The sequence below is a fragment of the Armigeres subalbatus genome, chromosome 2 (genome assembly GCF_024139115.2).
Source record: "Armigeres subalbatus isolate Guangzhou_Male chromosome 2, GZ_Asu_2, whole genome shotgun sequence".
NCBI classification, from domain to species: Eukaryota; Metazoa; Arthropoda; class Insecta; order Diptera; family Culicidae; genus Armigeres; species Armigeres subalbatus.
In genome coordinates, this window is record NC_085140.1 from 159,154,936 (window position 1) to 159,182,320 (window position 27,385).

The 27,385-nt window shown below is 38.0% G+C and overlaps 2 protein-coding genes across 4 annotated transcripts in view; one reads left to right on the forward strand and one right to left on the reverse strand.

The window, feature by feature from the left end:
• The window catches only part of LOC134211090 (nucleolar protein dao-5), a 51,609-nt gene that overhangs the window by 5,022 nt on the left and 19,202 nt on the right, over positions 1–27,385 (reverse strand). The window lies entirely within an intron of this gene.
• Positions 52–27,366, forward strand: LOC134211091 (U-scoloptoxin(11)-Sm6a-like). Its single transcript, XM_062687704.1, has 3 exons — positions 52–1,201; positions 1,269–1,665; positions 27,121–27,366. Exons 1-3 carry the CDS (start codon positions 1,106–1,108, stop codon positions 27,324–27,326), a joined length of 699 nt encoding a protein of 232 aa, XP_062543688.1. The 5' UTR covers positions 52–1,105; the 3' UTR covers positions 27,327–27,366.

The following is a 27,385-nucleotide window of genomic DNA, read 5'->3' on the forward strand; positions in this document are numbered from 1 at the left end:
AAGCTGAAGATTAGCAGAGAGTATAATTATCACCGAAAAAAGCCAATAAATTAATTTCGATAAAGTCACGCGGTGATCAAAAGCTTTCCTAATTAAAAAATATTTCTGGTGATTAATCGCGGAAAAAGGGCAAATTTATAGTATTTTCCACATATCTCGTTTATGTGATGGGGCAGAGTCGGGTAGGCGTTTTAATCGGCAATGGACAGATACACTTATGCCTTTTCATACAAATATTATTCTGCCGTTGGACGCATAAATGTCACATGTTACATTTTAACATTTTTGAGGTTTTGATGTCTAACGTCATAACTTGATACGTATTTTCGAAATATTTTGTCAAAACAGTTAGTGACAATACATAGACAATACATTCTTTGGATAAACAAATTTTAAATTACGTGGATAACCAACCATGAATGACAATGTTTGAAGTCTGGACATTATTCTCATTGTAAAACTCAGTGATGAACACTAATAATTGTGAAAAATTACTTGAATAAAGTCTATAAAAAAATCATAACTCATTACATTTAAATAAACAGACGATAGGTCTCATATTTTTATACATTTGGAATTAAATGAATTTTGCATAACTGACAGTGATGGTTCAGATGGTGCACTTCTTTTTATAGGCTATTCAGGTTATGGGCTTTATCACTTAATAAAGAGTATCTTGATATGTAAAGTCATACACATTATTCTCAGTATAAATACTTTAACATCATAAAACTATTTATCAAGTGATAAAGCTCATATTTTTAATAGGCTATTAGCTCATATCTGCAAGAATATGAATATGAGAAATATCAGACATAGCAATTTATTCCCCATGCCATGAATACCAGCAGCATCACCGTGCGTGCTCAATGTTCACTGCTCAGAGAAAAACGTGGACCCTTTCCCGATCATGGGTAAAGCATCTCGTGCGTCCATTAGCTGATCGGCGGTTTCACATCTGTTTGGAAAATTTCAGCATGATACATGTCATACACGATGTGTAAAGCACTATGTGTATCGAAACTGGGATTTGCAACGTTTGACATCAGCTCAGTCTTTATGTAGCGTTTAGCTCGTTTGAAAGTGGATCAGGTCAATTGGAAGAATGGTGATTAGTGATGGAAAGAATATCTTATTTCTATATTCGATATTCATTGCCACCTTCATGGTACAAGGCTATAGATATCACTATGAAGACTACGTGAGAATAATTATTATTCAGATCGAAATATTAACTTGAGAGTTAAATATGGGCATTTTAATTGCAGGACACTATGATGGGAACTTGTCGTGAGAGTGAAGTGTGTAATATAGTTCATCACCGTTATTGGATGCCAAGTGCGGTTGAGAAGATTTGCCGTTGCCCCCTCAACACTCCGAGCTGCCCGGTGACCTATACGCACCATGGACACATTATGAACATCAACACTCGAACGCAGATGAAGTTCTGTTCATCGACGAAGCATTTGCAGCGCTGTCAGTCGAACCAGATCGCACTTCAAAAGAAGACTCTTTATCAAAAGTATGGCGTCAAGAATGTTTCGATTGTGGCACGATGCCAGTGCGATAATAGACAGCAGCACTGGGTTTTCGTAAATCAAACGGGAGAAGACATCAACGATGAGCGGCACCAGTTGACAGTAGTGGACAATTATCGTTGCGTTGGTAATTAAACTTAATAATTCCTATATTATAATTAGGTTAGCTTGTAGAAGCATGGCAAACAACCCTGATTAGTGTTGGTGCCTTTCTCGTTCATATAAAAAATATTATTTTGGCCATTATTTGCTGGCCTATTTTTAATAGGAAACAATGGGACAGGATTCCCCGTCGAATGCAATTTGTTAAGGATAATTCCACAGCACAGGCAGACATAATCTCAGTTTGTCGAGCTGAATCGAGTGGTATACAACACTATGGGTCTCCGGGCCTCCCATAAAAAGTTTGTTTTCGGAGCGAATGTATAGACTTTACGTATACTTATTATACGAGAAAGGCACACCCCAACTTAATTCACCGATTAAGTGATAAAGCATTGCAGATTTGCTCCTAGGATTCGCTTCTGTAGAATGCAACTTGTTGGCTAATGTTTTGCTTAGCTTTTGTGCCCAAACACACACCCAGACACAGACGCACACAATCACGGACGCGCGCGGGTTTTTCTTAGGGCTCCACTCGACTTAAAGTCGAGTCAGGTACGAGACATACTGTTGAGACAGACGGCCATACTGTTGAGATCGAAATACGTATCTGTCAAGTGGTGGAATTGAATGGAATTGTACAAACGCGTCTTACGTGAAAAACTAAAAAGTGTGTTCCGATATCGTTGGAGGCAGTATGCGTTATTCCCGGGATAGTGCCTATTTGCATCACCCTGACGGAAGACATCGAGTCTTACTAGCGTAGAGCCGCCGTAAACATGAGAAAGATGGTGAAGATTAGTTTGATGGCGACGTGGGATAGTACGGAGAAAGGAAGGTGGAACCACATCGGCTTATTATAACCCTTTTGACGTGGATGAACAAAAAGCATGGCGAAGTAAATTTTTACCTGATGCAGTTCCTGTCGGGCCACGGATGCTTCCGGAAGTACTTATATCGGTTCGGAAACACTAATTCATCGATATGTCGAGAATGTTGAAAATACGCCGGAGCACGTGGTGTTCGATTGTCCGCGATTTGCGGAAGTAGGTAGAGAAACGCCTGTTCCAATATCGCAGAGCGAATGTGTCACGAAAAAGACACGTGGAATGCGGTAAGCAGAGTCGTGACGCAAATACTATCGGAGCTGCAGCGTAGATGGAGATGAGATCAGCAAATAAATGCCGATTATGGGGAGTATCCAGCGCAGTGAGCAATGTTTGGATTCGAGTCGTCGGGACGCCGGTGAACCAGAAGCCTTCTGCCAACTGGAATCTGACCGACCCACACTGGGGCAGCCCTTGTCCAAACATGGAAAGAAAAAACCTCTCAGTCATTGAAATAACGAAATGGACCATAGGTGTCCTCAGCGAAGTTTCATTATACATTATTACCGATATTTTGATCAATATTCACAATTTTAAGCGATATTCGCATACAGGTCCCATACGCCCAATCGGTCAAACAGCGTTTTTAAAATGTGATTTCATCAGAGAAGTTGTTTGTCACTTAATTTTGATGAACCTTTTTACAAAATTCAAAAATTCAACACTTACTGTTTAACGGGGCCCTCCTTAGCCGTGCGGTAAGACGCGTGGCTACAAAGCAAGACCATGCTGAGGGTGGCTGGGTTCGATTCCCGGTGCCGGTCTAGGCAATTTTCGGATTGGAAATTGTCTCGACTTCCCTGGGCATAAAAGTATCATCGTGCTAGCCTCATGATATACGAATGCAAAAATGGTAACCTGGCTTAGAAACCTCGCAGTTAATAACTGTGGAAGTGCTTGATGAACACTAAGCTGCGAGGCGGCTCTGTCCCAGTGTGGGGATGTAATGCCAATAAGAAGAAGAAGAAGAAGTGTTTAATATTATTCAAAATCAAGGATAATGACAAAATACACGATTCGTGTTGGTGATCCAGTTAGAAAAAATATTTCTTTATCGAAATTAATTTATTGGCTTTTTTCGGTGATAATTATACTACTCAAAGCGAAAGGGAGTAGATGAAAGTAATGAAGATACAGATTCGATTGACACCGCAAGCGAGCGGCAAGTGTGAAATGAATAGAAGCTGAAGATTAGCAGAGAGTATAATTATCACCGAAAAAAGCCAATAAATTAATTTCGATAAAGTCACGCGGTGATCAAAAGCTTTCCTAATTAAAAAATATTTCTGGTGATTAATCGCGGAAAAAGGGCAAATTTATAGTATTTTCCACATATCTCGTTTATGTGATGGGGCAGAGTCGGGTAGGCGTTTTAATCGGCAATGGACAGATACACTTATGCCTTTTCATACAAATATTATTCTGCCGTTGGACGCATAAATGTCACATGTTACATTTTAACATTTTTGAGGTTTTGATGTCTAACGTCATAACTTGATACGTATTTTCGAAATATTTTGTCAAAACAGAGGTTTTATTCTAGAAAACTCGAAAAAAATCTGAAGTCAATGATAAGAAAATTATTTTGAGCTTTTTAGTGGAATGTTTTCACCTGTCATAAGACGAGTTTAAACAATCCCATTGAATTCCACCAAGTCGAGTCAAGTACAAGACACTGAAGACGGCCTTACTGTTGAGGTCGAAATACGTATCTGTCAGGATACAATTAAGTGGTGGAATTCAATGGGATTGTTTAAACTCGTCTTATGACATCTGAAGTCAATTTGTCACATTCGAAAAAATGGACGCATACTTGTCACACCGGGATAAATGGACGCATATTTGTCACACTAAAAAAAAGAGATATAACAATCACACAAAAAGACACATAGCACTGCTTGATGTGTCCTGGGGACCGTCCATAAAATATACCATGCTTTCAGGGTCATCTACAATCCACGTGGATAGTTTAGAAGGATGGCTGGTAAGCATGCAAGGTCATTCCCTCCTTTCAGAATTTATATGGACGGTTGTCCATAAAAGAAGAGGAGAGGTATTATATTATCTAGAACCTCTCCAAGTATAACGTGAACGGCCTCTTGGGAAAAGATGATATGAAACTGTGACATAATTAAATTTTCAAGGCCTGTAAAAAAGTGATAAAAAGGAACCCTATTTATGTTGTGACATGTCATGGCGAAAAAAATTATTCAAAGTATGAAACGAGTACAAAGATTAATCAGAAGCTTCTTGCTTCATCACAAGATCAATGAAAAACGATTATTCCTTTTCGGTAACAACAGGTTGAACCATTTTCATTAGAGAAGTTTTCTTTTCTTCTTCAACTCCTTGAGGAGCATTTTGCCAACGTACATTTGTATCAAAAGAGGATGAATTCTTTACAACTAACTTAAATTGCTTCTTGGAAAACAACTTGCAGTATTTAAGGTCTTTACTGTATTGTTTGGCCATTTCATAACGGCCTTTTTCAAACACCACTTTTTGCATGGAAGCCACACACGGGCGTGGCTTGCAGTGGTTTATCGTATACTCCTAAACGGTGAGCATTGAAGAAGTCAGTTGCTTACATATTAAGTACGTCAACATTGTTCTTTGAATTGCCAATCACAGACTTGAACTGACGACATGTTCATGGCGCATTTTGGAATCAAACGCCGCATGGAAAGAGTCATCGGCCATTAACGTATCCGATTGAAAGTTCTCCAACAGTATGCGCTCGACCTGAATTTCATTACTGTTTATCAGTAGGGTAATGTGATGGAATAAATTCCAGTTCTTATTTTGCGAACAACAATTATCCAACCAAAAGATAATTGTCTTCAGGTCAGCGTACTTCATAATAACTTTGAAAAACAGCTAAGGATTTCGTTGGCTGTACGACCCTTAACTGACTCGGACCGAATGCACGCAGACAATGGGAATGCTCGTATGTAGGGGCCAACAGGCGCAAAGCTCTCATTAAAGACCAGCAGCCTTTACGTTAATGCTCTTGAACCAATCCAACCGTGGAAGCCGTATGACCTAGAATATAATATATAAATAATTGAGAACTTTTTGCAAATCCACAGAAAAACTGTTTCATCTGGTAGAACTTTGTCACCATCATCTCGATAAGACAGTCGTGATTCCTTTGGACGTTGAGGATGTTGTGTATGTCCTTGTCCTGGGCAAGAAAACTACGCCACTGCTGCTAAGAACTGGTTGGTCAACCTCTGGGACCGGTAATGGAACGTTCGCCGGCTCCGCAAACAAAACACGATCACCTGTGTCATTTTTTAAATCGAACTCGAGGAAGTCCTCTTCCGATTCCGCCCCATTGGATTGTCTGTATTGGATATGCCATTTCCGGTTCCACTTTTACCGACAGCGAAAAATCACACCAAAGAAATACAATCGTCGCTGGCGAAATGTAAAAACAAATTAACAACAACTCTCTCTCAGTGCACGGTGTGACAAATATGCGTACATTTTTCGCCTGGCCAGTGCATTTCGCGGCATAAGTGTCACATTCGGGTTTTGATTGAAAAACGTGGGAAAAATAGCGACAGCGGCAGTATTCCAAAGACATAATTTTCGATGATTTTTAAAAATAAATTTCACTGAAGACAGTAAGCACGCATGTTAGCAAAAAGAAGCAACGAAATTGGTGGTATTTCTTTGTTTGGAAAACGGGTCAGTTCCTATAAAATAGCACATTTTGCTTAAGTCTGAAAATTTTATTGATAGAATTTTTAAACTTCAAATATTATCATCAATAAGAAATCTATAAATGCCCTACATTTGCTTGAGTAAATAAGGGCCTAATAGTTAGAAACAAAGCAATTTTAATTATGTATTTAATTAATAGTTTTATTTCCAGAAGTTTTGAATAAACAAATTGCTAATAATTGTACACAGCATAGAAGTTGTCGTTTTCAATATCAATACCTATAATCAAACTCCATAGATCAAAAAAATAGAAGTTAAATTTAAATACGTTACGTTTATATGTACAAGTCCTACGTCTACTCGCGGTTATGTTAAAAACATTACCCATTGGTTGTTTTTTTTTTTCTAACTGGATCACCATCACGAATCATGTATTTTGTCATTATCTTTGATTTTGAATAATATTAAACAGTAAAAGTGTTGATAAAGTTCAATTACTAATCAAATTTCATTGATGGATCTCTCTTTTCGAATTAGGCAAATAAATCATCACAGCATGCGCTGGAATTTTGAATTTTTTAAAAAGGTTTATCAAAATTAAGTGACAAACAACTTCTCAACAACTCATCATCTCTTCACATTTAAGAAACGCTGTTTGACCGATTTATCGTATGGGACTTTTATACGAATATCGCTTAAAATTGTGAGACCAAAATATCGGCATTAATGTATATTGAAACTTTGCTGAAGACACCTATGCTGCCGCTAACCGCAAGTCGAGCACATCTGTATATAAGCGTACATATACAGATGTGCTCGACTTGCGGTTAGCGGCAGTATGGTCCATTTCATTATTTCAATGAATGAGAGGTGACCTCGGCACTTGAACAGCCAACCTAAAGAAAGAAGAATGTTGCTGTTCGAGGTATAGAAGTACCTATCCTACGATCAAAAGTTCGCCCTTCTGGTAGCTCATTGCCAAATTCGTTGGGCAGTGAAGGTAACGTAAGTGCTCTAAAGCAGGAGGCAGTGGTCGTGTGTAGAGACCGGGACGAGATCACGACGGCAGACGAACTGAGAGATGCACGGGCCTAGTGATGGGCAAATTCCCTATCCAAGAGGTAGTAGACAGCTCAAGCGAAGAGTTCGTAATCGCCAAATTTAATGGGATCTTTGTTTGTACAGGGTCCGGCAATTGAACTGCTACATTAGTGAGTTAAAATAATATAATACAAAATACAATACAAAATATTGGGAATTAGTTCTACAAAACGTCGTCGAACCGTGGGCACGTCATCATTTTGATACCAGAGGTTGGGTCTTACGACAGAATTAGACACCTGCTCAAAAAGTAAGGAAAACCCAACTAAGGAGTTTTCAGTATAGACACTATAGGTTCCATAGACGAGCGCAGGCACGGTTGGGTTATTTCGATTAAGTGTGTTTTTCCACTTTTTCACAGTGTACACACACGCTGCGTTGCTTGGGTTGCAATAGTGACGTCATGCTCGTTTGGCTACACTAACTGACAGTTCGTTTGGCTACACTCGCCTTCGCCTCAGTGTTGGCCAGAGAAGGGAACCCCCTCACAAAGAATAACAACAAAAGCTTCCTCTCTACACCACGGCAGGCTACTGACTGATACTTCTGCCAGCAGCTGCAGTTCTCTTTATTCAACAACAGGTATATACAATACATCCATAACAATATTCCTTAATCTACCCAAGAGCAACTACAACCAACTGGCGCCTACCTCCTATCCATCTTAGATCTACAGCGAAGCGTCGCACACTACCTGATAACACTCAGCTCGTCTATGGAACCTATAGTGTCTATAGTTTTCAGGGGTCATTTCGAGCTAAGAGCGACCTGCGAGTTCGCCGGACTCGAACCCTATGAATTCCACTGTCTGGAGTATGTTGGAGTCCACGGCTGCTCTTAAATATCACGTTTTTTGTGCAAGTCCTGAAGCGACATCTGTTGGCCTCTGGTAAAATAACACAAGAGCATCTGCGGGACTAGTACGATGCGCTCATGGATCATCTGCGGCGAGTGGTTAAGCTCAAGGACACAATAGATGAATTTTACCCGTGAACTTTCAAAAAGTGATATGTTTTCTTGAAAAATTGAATGAAATTGAAATGAAATATATGTAGCACCTCAATAGCCGGACCCTGTAGTTGGTATGCGCCCCCAAGGTGAACTCTGGTGCAGTTTAACCGGATGCTGGATGCACTCACAAAGAAACTGATCGAACGAAGATCGACAACCATCGGAGTGGACTTTGATGCTTGGGGAGTGGAATGGGGAAGCAGACTGACTAACCACCGAGGTTACAGTTTGCTGGAGACATTGGCAGAGCTGGACGTCAGGCTGTACAACGAAGGTGCCGTTAGTACATTTCTCAGAGATTGCAGGGAGTCAATCATCGACGTCTCCAGTCCGTCGCTGGTGAGGAACAGGCACTGGACTATTCACATAGTGATCACCAGGCGATCCGGTATAGTGTTGGACCACAAATCCCGACGGTACGACTAGGACTAGGGGGCGAAAATGGAAGACGAAGGACTTCGACGAGGATATTTTTATCGAAGCACTTACATTTGTATTCGTAATGCTCATGTTTGTCTGTGCTCATGTGTTGCATTTGTAGTTTTCGACCTCTCAAATCTAAAAACTGTTCAGGAACATATAATCTTAAAAGTATATAGAGACGCATGGTACATCGGTTTCAGTTTTCAAATTTTCTCCGTTTAAACGACAATGACGATTCCTTATTTTCAATAACATGCGCCTCTTCAAACATCAACAGCAACTAAACGAAATTTTTCACTAAGGTGGCGTCTTCACCGATTTGGCTGTCGTCGTACATAGGGGTATTTAACCATTCTAGCCGGAATAAAGTTAAATTTTCAAAATAGTCCTAGCGCAGTCCAAATATGTCTCAAACTTCTCCGAATAGTAGACGAGCCACTCCTAGTGCTAGGTTTTCTATTTAGACATAAAGCTTTATCACTACACTTCTAGAAAGTTAGAAGTTTTTCATTGAGGAAACTAGCGATTTTCTCTGTTGAATTTGATTACGTTTGGTATGTTCTATTGTGGTCAAATATTTGCCACAGTAACCCACAGATCAGTACATACCATGAAAAAGTAGACAAAATAGTAACAGGAAAACATGTTTTTGTCAAGAATAAATGATTCTGAACAGAAATACAAGAGAGTAATTCGAAGTCCATTTTCGAGCTAAAACTAGTTAATGTTACTCATATTTTCAATAAGCATAAAACACTTATTCGATGATATTCGGTAATATTTCAGTATAGAGAGGACTCATTTATGTCTATATTTAAGGATCCCGAAGAAAAATCTTGCGCAAATTTTCTAGCAAGATTGGTTATTTATCTGTTAGTCATTGGAAATGAAATCGATTTTTTCTGGTCCACTATTTTATACAAAAGAAGGTTGCTCCGAAATGAATTTTCTTCGAAGTGAAAAACTTAATCGTTTGGCAACGACAGAAAGTAGCCCTTCAGTAGCAGAATCACAAGTGCGGAGGGAGATGATGCAATAAATTTGTTTGAATGGATGGAATCACTAACAGCAACCAAGTTATCACGCCAAACGCCGATGCCACCGAAATAGTCCATTTTTGCAATCAACCTTTTTGTTCAAAACTAAATTTCTTTCCTTGTCGTAAGACGAGTTTGTACTATTCCATTTAATTCCACTACATTATTGTAACTTTGACAGATAAGTATTTCGACCTCAACAGTAAGGTCGTCTCCAGTGTCTCGTACTTGACTTGACTTGAGTCGACAAGACACGCCGACTACCACCAACAATGCGATGGTTTTCCGTTGAAAATGCTTCCACAGCTTTCGTGCTGCTGCGTCCGCTCTGAGTGAGATCTTGTTCGTGTGGATTAGATTCAAACCAGCAAGTTGCTTGATTTTGATGTCTGTGCTTGCAATGCATGTGCGTGATTGGTTACCTGTTTCTAAACTAAACGCTCAAAGTCTATCATATTTTCGTGACGGTCTCCGATTTTTGCAATCGCAAAGTGTACCCCAATATAGAAAAGAAAGACGTCGTCCTACGTCAAAAGGCACAGCCTTATAATTCTGAAACTTTCAGAAAAGCAATGCGGAAATCGACTAAAGAGAATAGATTTCAAATATAACTAACATAGTAGTGAATCGTAATAATCCAATCTTATACTTTTTATATTTTCCATAAAATTTACACAGGCTTTGGGTCGCAACCACACTGGGAAACAATATATTTATACAATTTGTATCATTATTATCGAAATGTGAATTATTTTTTGAGTGAGTCACACTATTAACAGGTATATTATTTTCAAATAATTGATGATTTGATCGATAGTTCAATTTCCCGATTGGTTTAATGATTTCCTGCATTTTTTCCCAGTTTTTCCCGGTCGGGTTCAATTCCCGGTTTTTTCCCAATTTTCCCGGTTTTCCCGAATGGATGGACACCCTGATAACCCTAGAGCCCTTGCGTATTATGTGCAGTTCAAACTAGTTTGATGCAGATGTTTCAGACGCTCCAAAATGTTCTGGAGTACATATAAATTAGTCTACTAGGTAAAATCCGTCTGGTGTCAAACTAAAATCAACCTAGCATATCCATACAAGTCCCTAGTCCTAAAATGCAAATGTTCTATAGTCTTGTATGGACATGCTGGGTTGATTTCGATTGAGTACCATGCGGATTTGACCTGGTAGACTAATTGATCTGACCACCAGAACAATTAGGAGAGCCTAGAATATCTACATTAAACTGATTAGAACTACACATAATACGCAAGGACTCAAGGGAATTATATGGACATGCTGATTTGATTTCGGTTTGAAACCAGGCCTAGCTGATCTTGTAGACTAATTGATCTGAGCTCCAAAAAAATTTAGAGAACCTTAAACATCCGCATTGAACTAATTTGGACTGCACGCAATACGCAAAGACTCAAGGGATCAATTGATTGGACATGTTGGGTTGATTACGATTGGATACCAGGAGTAATTGACCTAGTAGTACAGAATTGATCTGTTTTCCGAAGCAATTTGGAGAGCACAGAACAACTGCACCAAACTTATTTGAACTGCACATTATACGCAAGGGGTCTAGGGACATGTATGTACATGCTGGGTTGATTGCGATTGGCGTAGTTGACCTTGTAGACCAACTGATCTGAATTCCTAAACTATTTGGAGAACCTATAACATCGGCATCAAACAAATTTGAACAGCACATCAAGACAAAATTTTCAAAACGACTTATCTGCTTTTGTAAACAAAGATTCAAACGACGATTTGACGAATCTGATAGCTCTCCCACGCAAACCAACACCACCAATAGGTAGGTGAAGATATGCGCTACCTGTTGATGGTGCTGGTTTGCGTGGGAGAGCTATCAGATTCGTCAAATCGTCGTTAGAATCTTTGTTTACAAAAGCAGATAACTCGTTTTGAAAATTTTGTCTTGACATAATACGCAAGGGCTGTAAGGACTTGTATGGATGGGTTGATATCGGTTTGATACCAAGCGTAGTTGACCTTCAGGACCAATTGATCCGAATTCTAGAACAATTCGGAGATTCTAGAACATCTGCATCAAACAAACTTGAGCTGCATATAATACGCAAGGTCTCTAGGGACTTATGGACATGCTGGGTTGATTCCTATTGGATACCAGGCGTAGTTATTGTAAATAAATTCATTTGAATTCCAGAGAAATTTGGAGTACCTAAAACATCTGCATCGAACTAATTTGGAATGCACATAATACGCAAGGTCTTTAGTGGCTTGCAGAGACATGCTGGATTGATTTCCGCTATGAAGTTTTTCTGATCGGTAAATTTTATTCATCATCAATTAAAATTTTCTACATTTCAAATGACAGCATCCGTACTCCAGCCGATCAAGCAAAAAAACCTGAATAATCCACCTAGCGGCGATGGTGCCTTTCTCGTTCATTATAAAAAATAGCATATACATAAATGCTCACACACTTGTTTATTTCTTTTATAAAACGGATGTGATGAAATTTGCATAAAAAGTTTTGTCACAAGATGAATCATCGGACAAATGTACCATGCGTCTCCAAATGCTCTTAAGATTATATGCTACAAGGGTTTCCAGAAATCGCTCTCAATAGATAATGAGCAACGATAAAAGAAAGGCAAAAACTCAGACCGCATCGTGCTTTCGTGCTGTGCGGTTCTTTCTCTCTTTGCGGAAGGAAGTTTTTAATACTACCCGAAGCTATTTTAATTTCAACAGTGCTTCTCAGCGCTATTTGTACCCACTGATCCCGTTACGATCTTTGCAAGGACCCGTGCCTTCGTTTTACGTTGGACCCGTTTGCGGAAGTAAAATTCCGGCAAGCGGTGGTAATCCTGCAGGGACACCGTTCTGGGAAAAAACCTCTTAGAAGGTCACGTCTCCACGCTCAGCCATGAGCATTAATAAAAACAAGAGGAGGAGTCTCTGAATTCTCCACTTCCTTCAAAGAAACAAGGTTTCAAGACCGTCCTGCCAAAGCGCGGAAAAAATAGAAGGAAGCTGGAGAATTCAGATATTCCTTCTAACTCTAATATCGGAAATAATTCTTCTCCAATCGAACTGAGCAATCAGTTCGATTTGATTAATGATGAAATTGAGCAAATCGAATCTACCTCTAGCCCAGGTGATTCGATTCATGCGAAAAAGCAAAGGATTCCGCCAATTGTGGTATCTGTTGCCGAGTTTTCTGGCTTCCGGAATGAGATTTTGAGTAACCTTCAGGGGATCAAGGTTTCATTTCAGATTGCTAGGAAGGGTGACTGCCGCGTTTTGCCGGGATCCTTTGACGATCGCAAACGTCTTCTTCACTATTTAACTGAGAAGCGCCATAAATTCTTCACATACGACGACAAAACTGAGCGATTGTTCAAAGTCGTCTTGAAAGGTCTCCCCAGTGATGACAAATCACTGGATGAGATTAAAATTGAAATTTCTCAATTACTTGGATTTTCACCAGTCCAAGTAATTAAGATGAAAAGAAATCCCATTCTGGTACTTCCCAGAGGGCATTTCTCAAGAATTTTATTTAGTTCATTTTAACAAAAGTGAACTAAATAATATGAAAAGTTTGGAAAAGGCCTGTATTATGTCTCATGTCCGTGTTACATGGGAACATTTCCGCAGGCCTGGGGGAAATTTCCAAAACCCTACCCAGTGCCGTAAGTGCCAAAAGTGGGGTCATGGAACCAAACATTGTCACATGGATGCTAAATACATGATTTGTGGTGGAACCTCTCACGCCAAGGACGCATGTCCTGTGAGAGAAGATTCCAATAAATTTAAGTGCGCAAACTGTGGGGGCAATCATAAATCCAATTTCTGGGAATGCCCTTCACGCAAAAAAGTTTTGAATTCCCGTGCAAAATTGATGACGGGAAATTCCAATCGGATCCCAGATTCATCGGGTAGACATTTTTCAAACGCTCAAATTTCGAAACCGGTTACCGGTCGAGCAATTCATACCCACCACAATTCACAAACAAATTTTGCCGCTCGTCAACGGGTAGCAAGCACTTCAGTAAATTCAAATTTTTCCAATGTACCTACGTATGCAAACATCGCTGCTGGTAGACCAAATTTCTCTTCTCAAAATGAGGTTTATACCCATGTCCCAACGGAAAATAACGGTCATGTTGTTGATTCAGGTAGCATGACTGCTTCCGATTTTGATTTTTTAACTGAACAATTGCATCACATGATTGATGCAATGTTCAAAGCAAATACCATTCCTGAAGCTGTTCAGGTTGGTGTAAAGTACACACTTGTTATCGGACTCCGTTTCAATGGATCCAAATAATTGTGTGAAAGTTCTAAATTGGAATGCCCGCTCTCTAAAGGGTAAGGAAGATGAATTATTCAACTTCCTTTCAGTTCATAATGTGCATATTGCCATTATAACTGAAACGTATTTAAAACCAGGACTCTCCATTAAAAGAGATCCAAATTATTTTATCTACAGAAATGATCGTCTTGACAGCGCCTGTGGTGGGGTCGCCATTGTCATCAATAGACGTATCAAACATAAATTATTTTCTTCGTTTGAAACCAAAGTTTTTGAAACCTTGGGAGTTTCTGTTGAAACAAATTTTGGTCAATTTTCCTTCATTGCAGCCTATTTGCCTTTTTAATTCAATGGGCAGCAAAAGAATTTGTTGAAAGCTGATCTTCAAATTCTGACTCGCAACAAATCAAAATTCTTCGTAATTGGTGACTTCAATGCCAAACACCGTTCATGGAATAATGCTCAAAGCAATTCCAATGGTAAAATTTTATTTGAAGATTGTTCTGCGGGATATTATACTATTCAATATCCCAATGGACCAACTTGTTTTTCTTCTAGTCGAAATCCTTCTACAATTGATTTAGTTTTAACGGATTCAAGTCAGCTGTGTGGCCAATTGGTAACTCATGCTGACTTTGACTCTGATCACCTTCCTGTGACATTTGAAATCTCACAAGAAGCCATTTATAATCCAATCAGCTCTACTTTTAATTATCATAGAGCAGATTGGGATTTATATAAAACGTATATCGATAGGAATTTTGATGTTGATATTCCTCTCGATACCAAAAGTGATATTGATAATGCTCTCGTATCTTTGACAAATTTAATTGTCGAAGCCAGAGGCATTGCAATTCCGAAATGTGAAGTTAAATTCAACTCCATTATTATTGACGACGATCTTCAGCTACTGATCCGTCTTAAAAATGTGAGAAGAAGGCAATACCAAAGAACTCGCGATCCCGCGTTGAAAGTTATTTGGCGAGATTTGCAAAATGAAATTAAAAAACGTTTCGCTATTCTGAGAAATACCAACTTTGAGAATAATGTCTCGAAGTTGGATCCCAGTTCGAAACCCTTTTGGAAATTAACAATTCTTAAAAACCTCAAAAGCCAATTCCAGCGCTTAAAGAGGGAAATAAAATTTTATTAACAAATGGCGAAAAGGCTCAAAAACTTGCTCAGCAGTTCGAGAGTGCCCATAATTTTAGTCTAGGTCTCACTAGTCCAATTGAGGATCAGGTTACACGGAGCTTCGAAGACATTCTCAATCAAGAGAATGTTTTTGACCCTTCGTTGGGAACCAATTTGGATGAAGTGAGATCTATTACTAGAAAATTTAAAAATATGAAAGCCCCGGGTGATGATGGTATTTTCTACATACTTATCAAAAACTTCCTGAGAGCTCTTTATCCTTTTGGTTAATTTATTTAACAAATGTTTTCAATTGGCATACTTTCCAGATAAATGGAAAAACGCCAAAGTTGTTCCAATTTTGAAGCCGGACAAAAATCCAGCTGAGGCTTCTAGTTATCGCCCAATCAGTTTGCTTTCTTCAATAAGCAAACTGTTTGAAAAGATTATTTTAAATAGAATGATGGTTCATATTAATGACAATTCTATTTTTGCTGATGAGCAATTTGGTTTTCGCCATGGGCATTCAACCACTCATCAGTTATTAAGAGTTACGAACTTAATTCGGCTCAACAAATCTGAAGGATATTCGACTGGAGTTGCTCTTCTTGATATAGAGAAAGCATTTGACAGTGTTTGGCATGAAGGTTTGATTGTAAAATTGATGAATTTTAATTTTCCTCTGTACATCATTAAACTGATCCAAAATTATTTATCAGATCGCTCGCTGCAGGTAAACTATCAGAATACTAAATCTGATAGATTACCTGTAAGGGCTGGTGTCCCCAAGGCAGCATACTGGGGCCCATATTGTATAACATTTTACTTCTGACTTACCTGATTTACCACCAGGGTGTCAAAAATCTTTGTTTGCAGATGACACGGGCCTTTCAGCCAAAGGGCGAAGCCTTCGTGTCATTTGTAGTAGATTGCAAAAAGTTTGGATATTTTCTCCACTTACTTGCAAAAATGGAAAATTTCCCTGAATGCTTCCAAAACTCAGCTTATAATTTTCCCACATAAGCCGAGAGCTTCTTATTTGAAACCTTCTAGCAGACATATTGTCACTATGAATGGGGTTCCAATTAATTGGTCTAGCGAAGCTAAATATTTAGGACTTCTGCTAGATCAAAATTAACTTTTAAAAATCACATTGAAGGCCTTCAAGCCAAATGTAACAAATATATTAAGTGCCTATATCCACTTATAAACAGAAAATCAAAACTTTGTCTTAAGAACAAACTTTTGATTTACAAACAAATTTTAGACCTGCCATGTTGTATGCTGTGCCAATATGGACTAGTTGCTGCAATACCAGAAAGAAGGCACTCCAGAGGATTCAAAATAAAATTTTGAAAATGATTCTGAAGTTGCCTCCGTGGTATAGTACCAATGAACTTCATAGAATTTCTAATATTGAGACATTGCAACAAATGTCCAACAAAATAATTTCCAATTTTAGACAAAAATCGTTGCAATCTTCTATTGCAACGATTAACTCCTTGTACCCTTAGTATAAAATAGGTTAAGTTTAGTTTAAGTAGAAAACATTGTAATTCCTACATGGTTCAATTCAACCAGAGGAAAAAATTCTAACTGCTAGAGGCAAATGAAATGTATTGATAATAACTAAAAGCGTAACATAGCAAATAAGGATGATAGTGTTAAAAAACACGGAACACCTAGTCTAAGAGATGAATGCATGTATTAGATAATTAGCAAATAAAATTAGTTAAAAAAAAAAAAAAAAAAAAAAAAAAAGGCAAAAACTGTTTCGAATCAGAACAAGCCATGTTAACAAATTTATCAAGCTAGTATACAAGTGTGATAGCAAGAATGCCGGACAGCAACCCTGCAAAGATGGTGTTCGCTTCCGATCCGGCAGGTACAAGACGGCGTGGAGCGCAGCGAGCGAGATGGGCAGACCAGGTGCAGAACGACTTGGCGAGCGTGGGGCGTATCCGAGGATGGAGAGATGCGGCCTCGAACCGTGTATTGTGGCGTCAAATTGTTGATTCAGTGTTATCTGTTTAGATGTTAACTAAATAAATGAAATGAACGAATACAAGTGTGAAAAAACAGAATCGGATAGGCAGCCCTTACAGAGAAGTGATAATTCTCGCTTTGTTCGCACTCATTCTGTGTTGGGGATCGCACAGCTGTGTAAATAGAACAAGTTGAAATGCATCATCAGAACCAGAGCTTCCCGCGTTTGAAGCTTTTTAAGAAATTTATGATGGGGTATGGCCCCTCGAATCAGTTTTTTTTATCACGACAACTTGCGAAAAAAGTCTTTCGCGGTATGCTGCATATCGTATATGTATACAGAGATGATAAGTGACAGATTTTTTTATTCTTTTTGGATTCAATCCCTGTATGCTACTGAACAGTTTTCAAGATCCCTACCAATCGTTTTCCCTGGCACATTTTTACTTCATTTGGACATTCAGATATCGTAATAACATAATGTCAGTGACACCGTTAAAGCGATGATACCTTTCCTACTTTGTGACCAAATAATCTCGGAATTTTCCAAACCAAATAATAAACGCCAATTATCACTGGATTTTGGAGATCGAAAACTACAAATGCAGCACATGAGCAGCGCGAATACAAACTTTTTTCTGATCCTTAACCCGTATCGGCCTGAGTGAAGGAAAAAAATCAAATTGCTGCCATTTCGTCATTTTATGTCGTTTGGCCTGGTTTTATTACTGTTCTGCTCGTACGGATCCCAGAATTCAGAATACATGTTGAGACTTGTGATGTAGTCCTCCTATCCGGAGTTATTTCGATGGGTCACTGGATCAGATGCAATAAATTTGACTACAACTTCCTTTTTGGCGATATAAGTCCGAAAAAATGACGTTTATTTCGTCCCTATTTTTACCATTCCGGTAGATTTGTATATAGAGTGATAATATTAGAACCAAAAATTATGATGACACCTATTCTAGAAATGGTCAACAACAGGTTTCTTTGAAGTGAACCATTGGGAACCGGTCCCAAAATGGCCAATTCAATATTTTCGCTCCATATTAGCAATATGGGCATCAAACTCGAGGAAGCATCAAAATCGGCCCTTTTCGAAATATCACAAACTGTATTCTGTTCCTATATCAATAACAATAAGCCAATGCGCATATGAAATGCATTTATTTCTCACCCAATAATCAAGAAACATGAGAATAATTATGCTCGGCTCACGTCATTTTTAATTGATAGCAATTTGGTAACTTCAAAAATGAAATTGTTATCACATTATAGATTTAGCCAAAAAACATTATCACTGCCATGCACCTATTTCAATAACATTCAAAAATAGTTAATCCTATGCCTGTACCAATATCAATAATACTGTTTCCAACATAAAATACGCACACTATTACTTGTGTGTATACGTAACGATATGATTGCAGTGATGCCAAATTCTTCAATGTTTTGTATTTGAGTTGAAATCAGTGACGGGAAATGTCATTTCGATGTCATGAGACTAATTTGCTAATAACTTTTTTCACAAGTCATTTACAATTTTATTTTCCATGTAAACATGTAGCCCTCAAAGGACCCGAAAACTTTTTCTAAGAGGTAATTTCTCTAAACATGATATTGGCGACGTGAGAGCCGAATTAGTGTTAAATGACATTAATGTCATGACATTCCGCGACATTTTTGTAATCTCGCTCTCATGGCTCCCACTTTGTATTTAGAACAATGATCTGTTCGACAAAGTTCTTGGACCCATTAAGTACTTCATGTCAATCAAAAAAGCCGAACTGTAAATGACTTTTGGAAAAAGTTATTAGAAAAATAGAAATAGCAATGCCATGACATTTTTTTTTGACATTTTCCATCACTGGTTGAAATATAATTACAAAATTGCTGTTTTTGTTGCAGTTTTCCAACTTATCAGTTTAATTGTATGTTTGTCATAGTTTATCTCTTCGATATACCTTGTTTTACAAACATAAGAGTTGCATTTCACAGTAAAAGTTCATTCAAGCATTTTTGAAATAAAAATCTAGGTCGGCAACCCTTGCCGATGCTGCAAGCCATGTAAATAGTTTGGAATACGGACAAGAATAATTTAGACGTTGTTCGAAATAAACCTATATCAAACTATAGGAAATCGCGTTAGTTTTTCAAATATGATTATATTTATAGTGAAATTGTGATGTGCTCTATGTGTTGTGAAGTGTATTTTGAAAGGATTCATTTGTTTTAGCTTGAAATTGAGTGGAAAACAACGGCGTGAAATGAGATGAATCTGCTAGTAGCAATCGAGCAGTGCATCAAATCAACAGTTCAGAGGTAGGAAAATGAAAATAAATGTTTTATTGTTATTATATTAAATGTTATTAATGTTTTATAATTTTGTTTTAATAATTTGAGTCTTGTAAACTAAAACATTACTCAAACGGAATTTTAAATAATATTCCAAACATTGGAAAATGTGGTCTATTCATTATTGTGTACATACGATGTGAGAAATTGTAATCAAATTGATTTTTTATTTGGTTTATCGACGGTTGAGTTTAATATACGGGCTGTTATTAATATGGGAACAGATACCCTATGTCAATATGGGAGTCAAACTTCAGCGTTTTGCAAGACAAGAAGGATTATGACTTCCGGATATGATTTTGGAGACATTGGCCACACTGAGGTCAGTTCCGAGGCCATGGAGGAAGCCTCCGGAACAGAGTGTGAATCCAAAGGAGAATGAGAAAATCTCTCGCTTATCATGTCGGTATGCACTCTCGATAGGTAGCATACCGTGAGAGACGTTTTTCGGTAGCTGTTACGGTAATGAACTGATTCGGGAGGCTACAACCCATGATAAATTTCTTTTAATAAGCCCCAATTGCGAGGGGCACCGGTTCTGATGATGCATTTTAACTTGTTTTACGCAAGAACAAAGCGAGAACAAAGCGTTTTATCACCCCCTCGGTGGGGGCAGCCTATCCGAATCAGTTTTTTCCCAACTTGTATACAAGTGCGATAGTTATGTTTTCATGCCTTGTTATGATTAGAAGAGGTTTTAGCGGTTTTAGCCTCTTTTTTATCGTGGTTCGTTATTGTGCCTTGCAACAAAATGACAACTTTCGTGATCATTTGCCAAGGCTCTCTTGAATGTGAACATTTTCTCCGCAGTACAAATAGCACTGCTATCACATAACATATGTGTAACTCGGGTAGCAAAAGTTGTACCCTTATAACACTTTTTTTTTGTTATACGGAACATCGAAACGTCAGAAGATAGTATAACGGTATTTGATCTAACAAGGGGTCACGCGACTTATATTGTATATCTGAATACGATTCGCGTTGGAATTATACAAAAGATTTTTCCTAGTGGCGTTGGGTGTTTAGGAGCTAAATATGTTTTTTTAATAATTAATAAGAGATTGGGGTAAACAATATTAAAGTAGAAAAGAAAGGAGTTTATTATATGTAACTGATTTAATTATTGATATTGATTCGACTAACTCGAACAAAATCCATTCGTACGCCACACACAGGCTCTTAACCAGTAAACGATGAATTTGTTTGATGTTTGGTTGAAATATTATGCAAGGGTAAAATACTTCAAACTTCCATTTACTTCCGCTTGTTTGGAAGAATGGAAGTTGGAAGTATTTTAACCTTGTAACATTTTCCCCTCAGACGCTCAATATTAATTATTTCATGAAATATTTTTTTTTTTTTTTTTTTTTTTTTGTGGTGGTTACAATGGCAGCTGTCCCTTGCTATTAATCTACACTGTACCCCGCCCATATTGGCTTCTATGAGCCTCCCGTTTTTCATCATCACACAGACGTTCCTAAGCGATGTTGCTCATGTGGTCACTGTTATGGGCCGTGTTGATGAAAACAAGGATTTGTATAACAGCCCAACCCCATCATTATAAGCACTTAGTATTGTCAAACTATCATCACTAACATCAACATCACTCTTTTCTTCTTCATTACCTTTACAAAACTATATAAGTTTTTCTGCCACTACGAATCATTTCACTCAGTATAAGCAATGAAATCACGCATCATATTTACCTACTATCATTACGTTAATTTTAACATAGTCATCATGATCATTAAAACTTATTGCGGTCACTATCACCGTATCGTTCTTTCTTCACATTCACAACTCCTCCACTATCTTAACTCCCTTAAGCAGGAAACCAGCCTCAGAAACGAGTCACCGAAAAATAAACAAACGGTCAAAACCAAATTACTAAATCGTCGGAACCATATTTGTTCATAATTCCGTTCAACCTTTCCAAATTCACGTCACGATTTATACTATGTTTACACTAGGGCCTTGTAACATGTTATTCGGCTATCTTGATGAGCTTTCTTTTATCGATAATTTGAATAACATGTTATTCAGGCCGTAGTGCAAACATAGTATTAATAAGTAAATAAGTCACTGCTCGCGATTTTGTTGAACATATATTGCAGTCCTGTGTTTAATGATGAGTCGATTCACTTAATGTAGATCCATGACTGCCAACACCATCTAACACCGCTACATCAATTTTTACATCAACTATATTTTGCACTTCTCAGTAACCATCCTAACCAACACTTCAGCTTAATTTTCCACCTATTTCCTAAATCAATGTTTAGGTTATTATTTTGATATAATAAACACACACACTCACAAAAACATATATGTATACATTTTTTCACGAATGGGCATGTATATAAACAAAGTATGGTTATCATTTACAAAGTAAACAATTATGATATATACATTTAGGCAATGGTATAAAAATATGATAAAGTTATAAGTTATTTGCACTTACCATGTATGTAGTCTTTTTATTTACTTACCACTTATTAGCTTTAATAAGTGTTTACCGTTCCAGATTCTTCCGATTCCTGACGATATTAGTAGGATCATGCTGCATTTGGTGTTGGCTCAGAATCTTGTTATCTTGTTAATTTCGAAGCTCCATCATAATTTATTATAGTTGAGATCGGGTTAGATAGTGAGGAAAATAATGAAAAGAATGGATATTAGTAAATGTCATTTTATTATTTATGAGGTTCTTTTAAATGGGATTCTCAAATTAGTGTAGTTTTATATTTAATATCAGTCGGATTTAATTAAGTAGCTTGTTTTTTTTTCTAATTTCAGTTAGAGATTTATATAATAAGTGATTAATTTGATTACAGCATAGCTGGGCCTTTCGACGATAATATCGATTTATTGAATAATTTTTCCTCAATGTGGTCCACGTTGTATTGTAACTGATCTAGCAGGAAATAATGAGCACTCCATTTTATAAATTATTTTTAAATAAACGTTGACTACGATAAAATTATGAGAAGTCTCTTCTAAAGTAACTCTCTAGTGCAGGATGCTAGACTTGCGATAAGCTAAATAGTATCTTTAAAACTATGTTGCATAGGACATTAAACTACGTAGCCAATGTTGAATACATTCAAATGAATTATAGATTGTTGTGAAAGGAGATGTCTGTATCGATTACCTATTTTGACATTATTCAGTTACAACACAATAGGAGGCTAAGCACAATTAACTGACTATTAAAAGGCTCTTTATTCAATAAATTCAGTCGAATTGTACCACACCTCCCTTAGCTTCTATCCGCGACATGTAGCACGCACCCTGTCGGTCATTGAGGAAACCGAATAGTAGTATACGAACTTACAATTCTATTCCCAAAATCTATACCATTTTCTTCATGTGTATTCAAGTAGATTCCGACCCCCAGTTCGTAGACTCCTACCAGCATAGATTACAATTCTCCTAAAATATATCAATATTTGTGGAGAATTATAATCCAAAGCCCAGGGAATATTAATTATTTCATGAAATATTATGTTTTTATTCGAAAACCGTATCAAATGCTCATTCATTGCTATGAGCATACTTATTATCCGCATTTCTCAAACATTTCCCATGTGTGCCGTCTCTCCCAGTAGTGTGGCAGCCAAATATAGTATATTAATAGAGTATATTTGGTGGCAGCGCACCCGAATTTGACTTTTTTCTAACATGTATGTAACCGACTTTTTGTCTTTCAAAAGTCTTCCACACTATGTTCCCTTAAACTATCAATAACAACAAGTAGAGTTTCATTTATCGGATTATTTTGAAGAAATATTGATTTTTAAAAAGGTGATGCCTCACCTGGATTTACCCTCAGTTAAATGTTCAATGCACAGTTTTGGTGTTTTCTGTTTCGTTTTTACATGTCGTTGAAATTGCTCTACTTTTTGTATAGAGTATTCGGAATACTATCAACCCAAAAGCAATGTTCTAATAATGGAAAAAATGCCATGAAAAGAGATGACATTAATATCGTACATCGTAATAACCTATTCAAATTACGTGCTTCATGGCATGATAAAGATAATTTGATTTCAATGTTGGTTCATAACATTTTCATTTAATATGATATCCTGCATTATGATAAGCGAGTTTGCTTTCGTACGATTGATAATTTCAAGACAAAATTTTCAAAACGACTTATCTGCTTTTGTAAACAAAGATTCAAACGATGATTTGACTAATCTGATCGCTCTCCCACGCAAACCAACACCACCAATAAGTAGGTGAAGGTTTCCGCTACCTGTTGATGGTGTTGGTGTTCGTGGGAGAGCTATCAGATTTGTCAAATCGTCGTTTGAATCTTTGTTTACAACAGCAGATAAGTCGTTTTGAAAATTTTATCTTGATTTATAATGTTGTTTCTAATCTACCTTTTGTGATTGTTACGCATCGTAGACAAACATTGGTGTATCCCTCGTCATCCTTTCGAAAAAACCGAAGACTGCGTATATAAAGATTCGTTCCCAATGTAAAACAGTTCTAAGGAATATACTTTTCAACACATGTTGAATAAAATCTAGATTTTTACCATGCTGACTCGAAAATATTATATCAATTTTAGAGGAATTTTGTATTCGTATGATAAATAAGTTAAAATGGATAAAAGACGAACAATTCATCAAAAATCGCCTGAAAATAGAAGTTTACCCTACAAATAAATCAAATTAGATTTCATCAAATATAAATTGGTTAGTTACAGCATAAGAGAGACCTTCTTTTGGATGCAATCCGTCATTTTTAAAAACAATGTAGAAAATTGATGACAGAAAAATAAATATCATTATACTTTGGCTACAGATCTTGCTCTTTGTAGTCTTGGAAAAAAGTGTTATAATTTTCTGATCATATGGTATTTGTTTACACTTGAAAATGACAGAACGATGTTCCCGTTCCCAATTATAACAGTTTTGGCTCATCAAAAGGGGGTCAACTTTTTGATTGGATTTTGTTCGAAGATCCACTTATGTTATGTGCTGCTATCCAAGCATTCACCGCCGAAATGCACCTCGTGGCGACCAAATTTTAAAAAATAACGAAGTAGCTTTTTTTCTGGAGGTATGTTTTTCTTAGGCAACTATCTGGCGCGTATTTTTCGTTGCGACCAAAAATGAGCGGAAGAGTAGATTTTTTTTTATGAGCGGTACAGTATTTATTGAGAGCGATTTCTGCAATCCCTAATCCGGAAGCATCAAAATCGGCCATTATCGAAATGTCACAAAATGCGGCAATATGGGTATCAAACTTCAGCATTTTGCATATTTTGCATGAGTTCTGGGATTTGTACGAGCAGAACGGTAATAAAACCAGGCCAATACGACATAAAATGACGAAATGACAGCAGTTTGAATTTTTTCCTTCACTCAGGTCTATACGGGTTAATAGGCTGACGCAGGCATTGGATTCAAGCTGCATTTGGATCACCACAAGACGGAAGTGATGTTGGCCAGCACTGCAATTGATTCAGCGGATGGAGCGTTAGAGAAAGACAGGATCACCGACTTCGACCAGAGGTCGCACAGACTAAATACTTAACACCTAGCATTAGAAAACGGACAGAACATATTCAAACAACACACAGTGGACCAGTGGAGAGTTTCCGCTTTACGAAAAAATGTCTCCTTACCAGGACGGGCATCGAACGCACACACCATGGCACGCAAATGCACTTAGATACTCACGCTGCTAACCGCACGGTCATGAAGCCCACACGCATATGGAGGGCACGACATACCGTCTCACACTGGTTTAAAAGCCCCCAAAACGTGCGTTTTTTAGTTTTCGACCTGAAAACTACATTTTAGAGTCATGATGTCTTCAGAAGAGGTGAAGGATATTTCTTAGGCTTTCTTTTGATAAGAAAACATCTATCCACCTTAAAGGGCGGTGTGAAATAAAAAAATTACGCAGATGTACAAAAGCAGTGGTTGTCCTCTGCAATGTTATAAAGAATGTGGATTGGAACATCTTTTCTGAAGACACCATATTGGAATAACGGTTTTGTAACGAGTTAGAACACGCTTTGTATGAATGACCCCCAAAGATCATATTTTGAGCATAACTTTTTTGAAAATGATTTTAGCAGTATGGTTTGTTCTAGAAAGTCGTGCATAATGACAAAAAACATGTTTGTCTAGAAGACTACTTTGATCTATCTTGAAACCTGTCAAAGTTATTGAGAAATCGCACGTTTTGGGGGCTTTTGAACCAGTGTGCGTCTGTGCGGGTTTTGCCTTATCTAGGAGTGATGATCGACGACCGGTTGAATTTCAATAGCAATGTCGACTATTGCTGCGAAAAGGCGGCTAAAATGATCATTGCGCTAGCAAGGATTATGCCGAATGTCGGTGAGCTTTGAGGTTTGCGGAATTACGTAGAGGTATGACTTTCCCAAGGGTGAATAAAATCACATAGCGAATGTATCACGAGGAAGATTCGTGGAATGCGATGAGCAGAGGCGTGACGCAAATAATGTCGGAAGTCTTCTGCCATTCGGAATCGTCGGACTGACCTCGGCACATGAACATCCAACAGCCAATCTGCTGAAGGAAGAAGGAAGAAGAAGAAAGCTTTTCGGGTATGTAGGGCACCATCAGTGCGGACGTCATCCACCAACGGAACTGTCAGACCACCTCTGCAACCGGAAGCGTAAAAGCGTATCATGCGATAGTCGCCGGTCTTGGCTCCATTAGTGCGGAAGTTTCCTTCACCGAAACTGGTCGACACCGGGAGAAGTCAGGAGGATTCGAATCAGGAAGTTTGTGGCACGACCGCCGAAGAGGGATCGCGACAACGTAGCAGTGGATCAGCCAGCCAGTCGGCAAACTAGCCTTAGCTAGGGGCCAGAATTTTAGAAGGAATTTTGCACCCCATCTATCGTTGCTTTGATCAGTCTCGTAAGCATCCCGGGAAAGCTGTTCTCGTTCATTATTTTCATAGCACCACGCGGTCTATAGTCTATACTATCGTACGCCATCTTGAAAAAGATAAACAGAAGGTGCGTTGGGTTCTGATATTCACGTCGTATTTGGAGGATTTGCCGTACAGTCAAGATCTGGTACGGCGTCAAGCGATCGTCATGGAAGCCGGCTTGATAAATTCCCATGAACCCGTTTACTATTGATGATAGGCGGCGGAAAATGATCTGAGACATCACTTTGTAGGCGGCATTTAGGATGATAATCGCTCGAAATTTCTCAGACACAGCTTGTCGCCTTTCTTGTAAATGTATAGCATATGACCCCTTTCCTCCACTCCTCCGGTAGGAGTTCTGTTTCCCAGATTCTGACTATCAGCCTGTGCAGAAAATTGACGGTTTTGACGGAAGATAATATTTGTTCCGGCCTTACAACCCAATCATATTTTTAAGACATTTCTAAAAATTTTTCAAGACAAAACATTTCCAAATGTTTACAATCGAAAGAACGAGAATGATAAATTATTCATCGATGCCTCACATTCGTTATAGGTACATATTCAAAACCTCATTGAAGCATTTCATGTAGAAATGATTTTTTTTTCTCTAATGAATATGATAAACAGGATTGCTCTTTTTTCAGCTCTGGAACGATGTAAGTCGTATGATTTTTGCGGTTATGCTCGACCCGACTATGGATTCATCTTTCATCGTTGCACCTGTCCGATGTCGCACCAGTGCAAATTCGATCTGGACGATTACGAAACAGCGGAGATTAGTGAACTTTTTTACCGGGGTCCCGCGTACCGTGCCAGATGCGTACCGATTTACGATTATGATTGGTGGTAATTTTAATTCTTAAAAACAAGCAAATAAATCTGGTTCAAACTACGCTCATTTGTGTATTC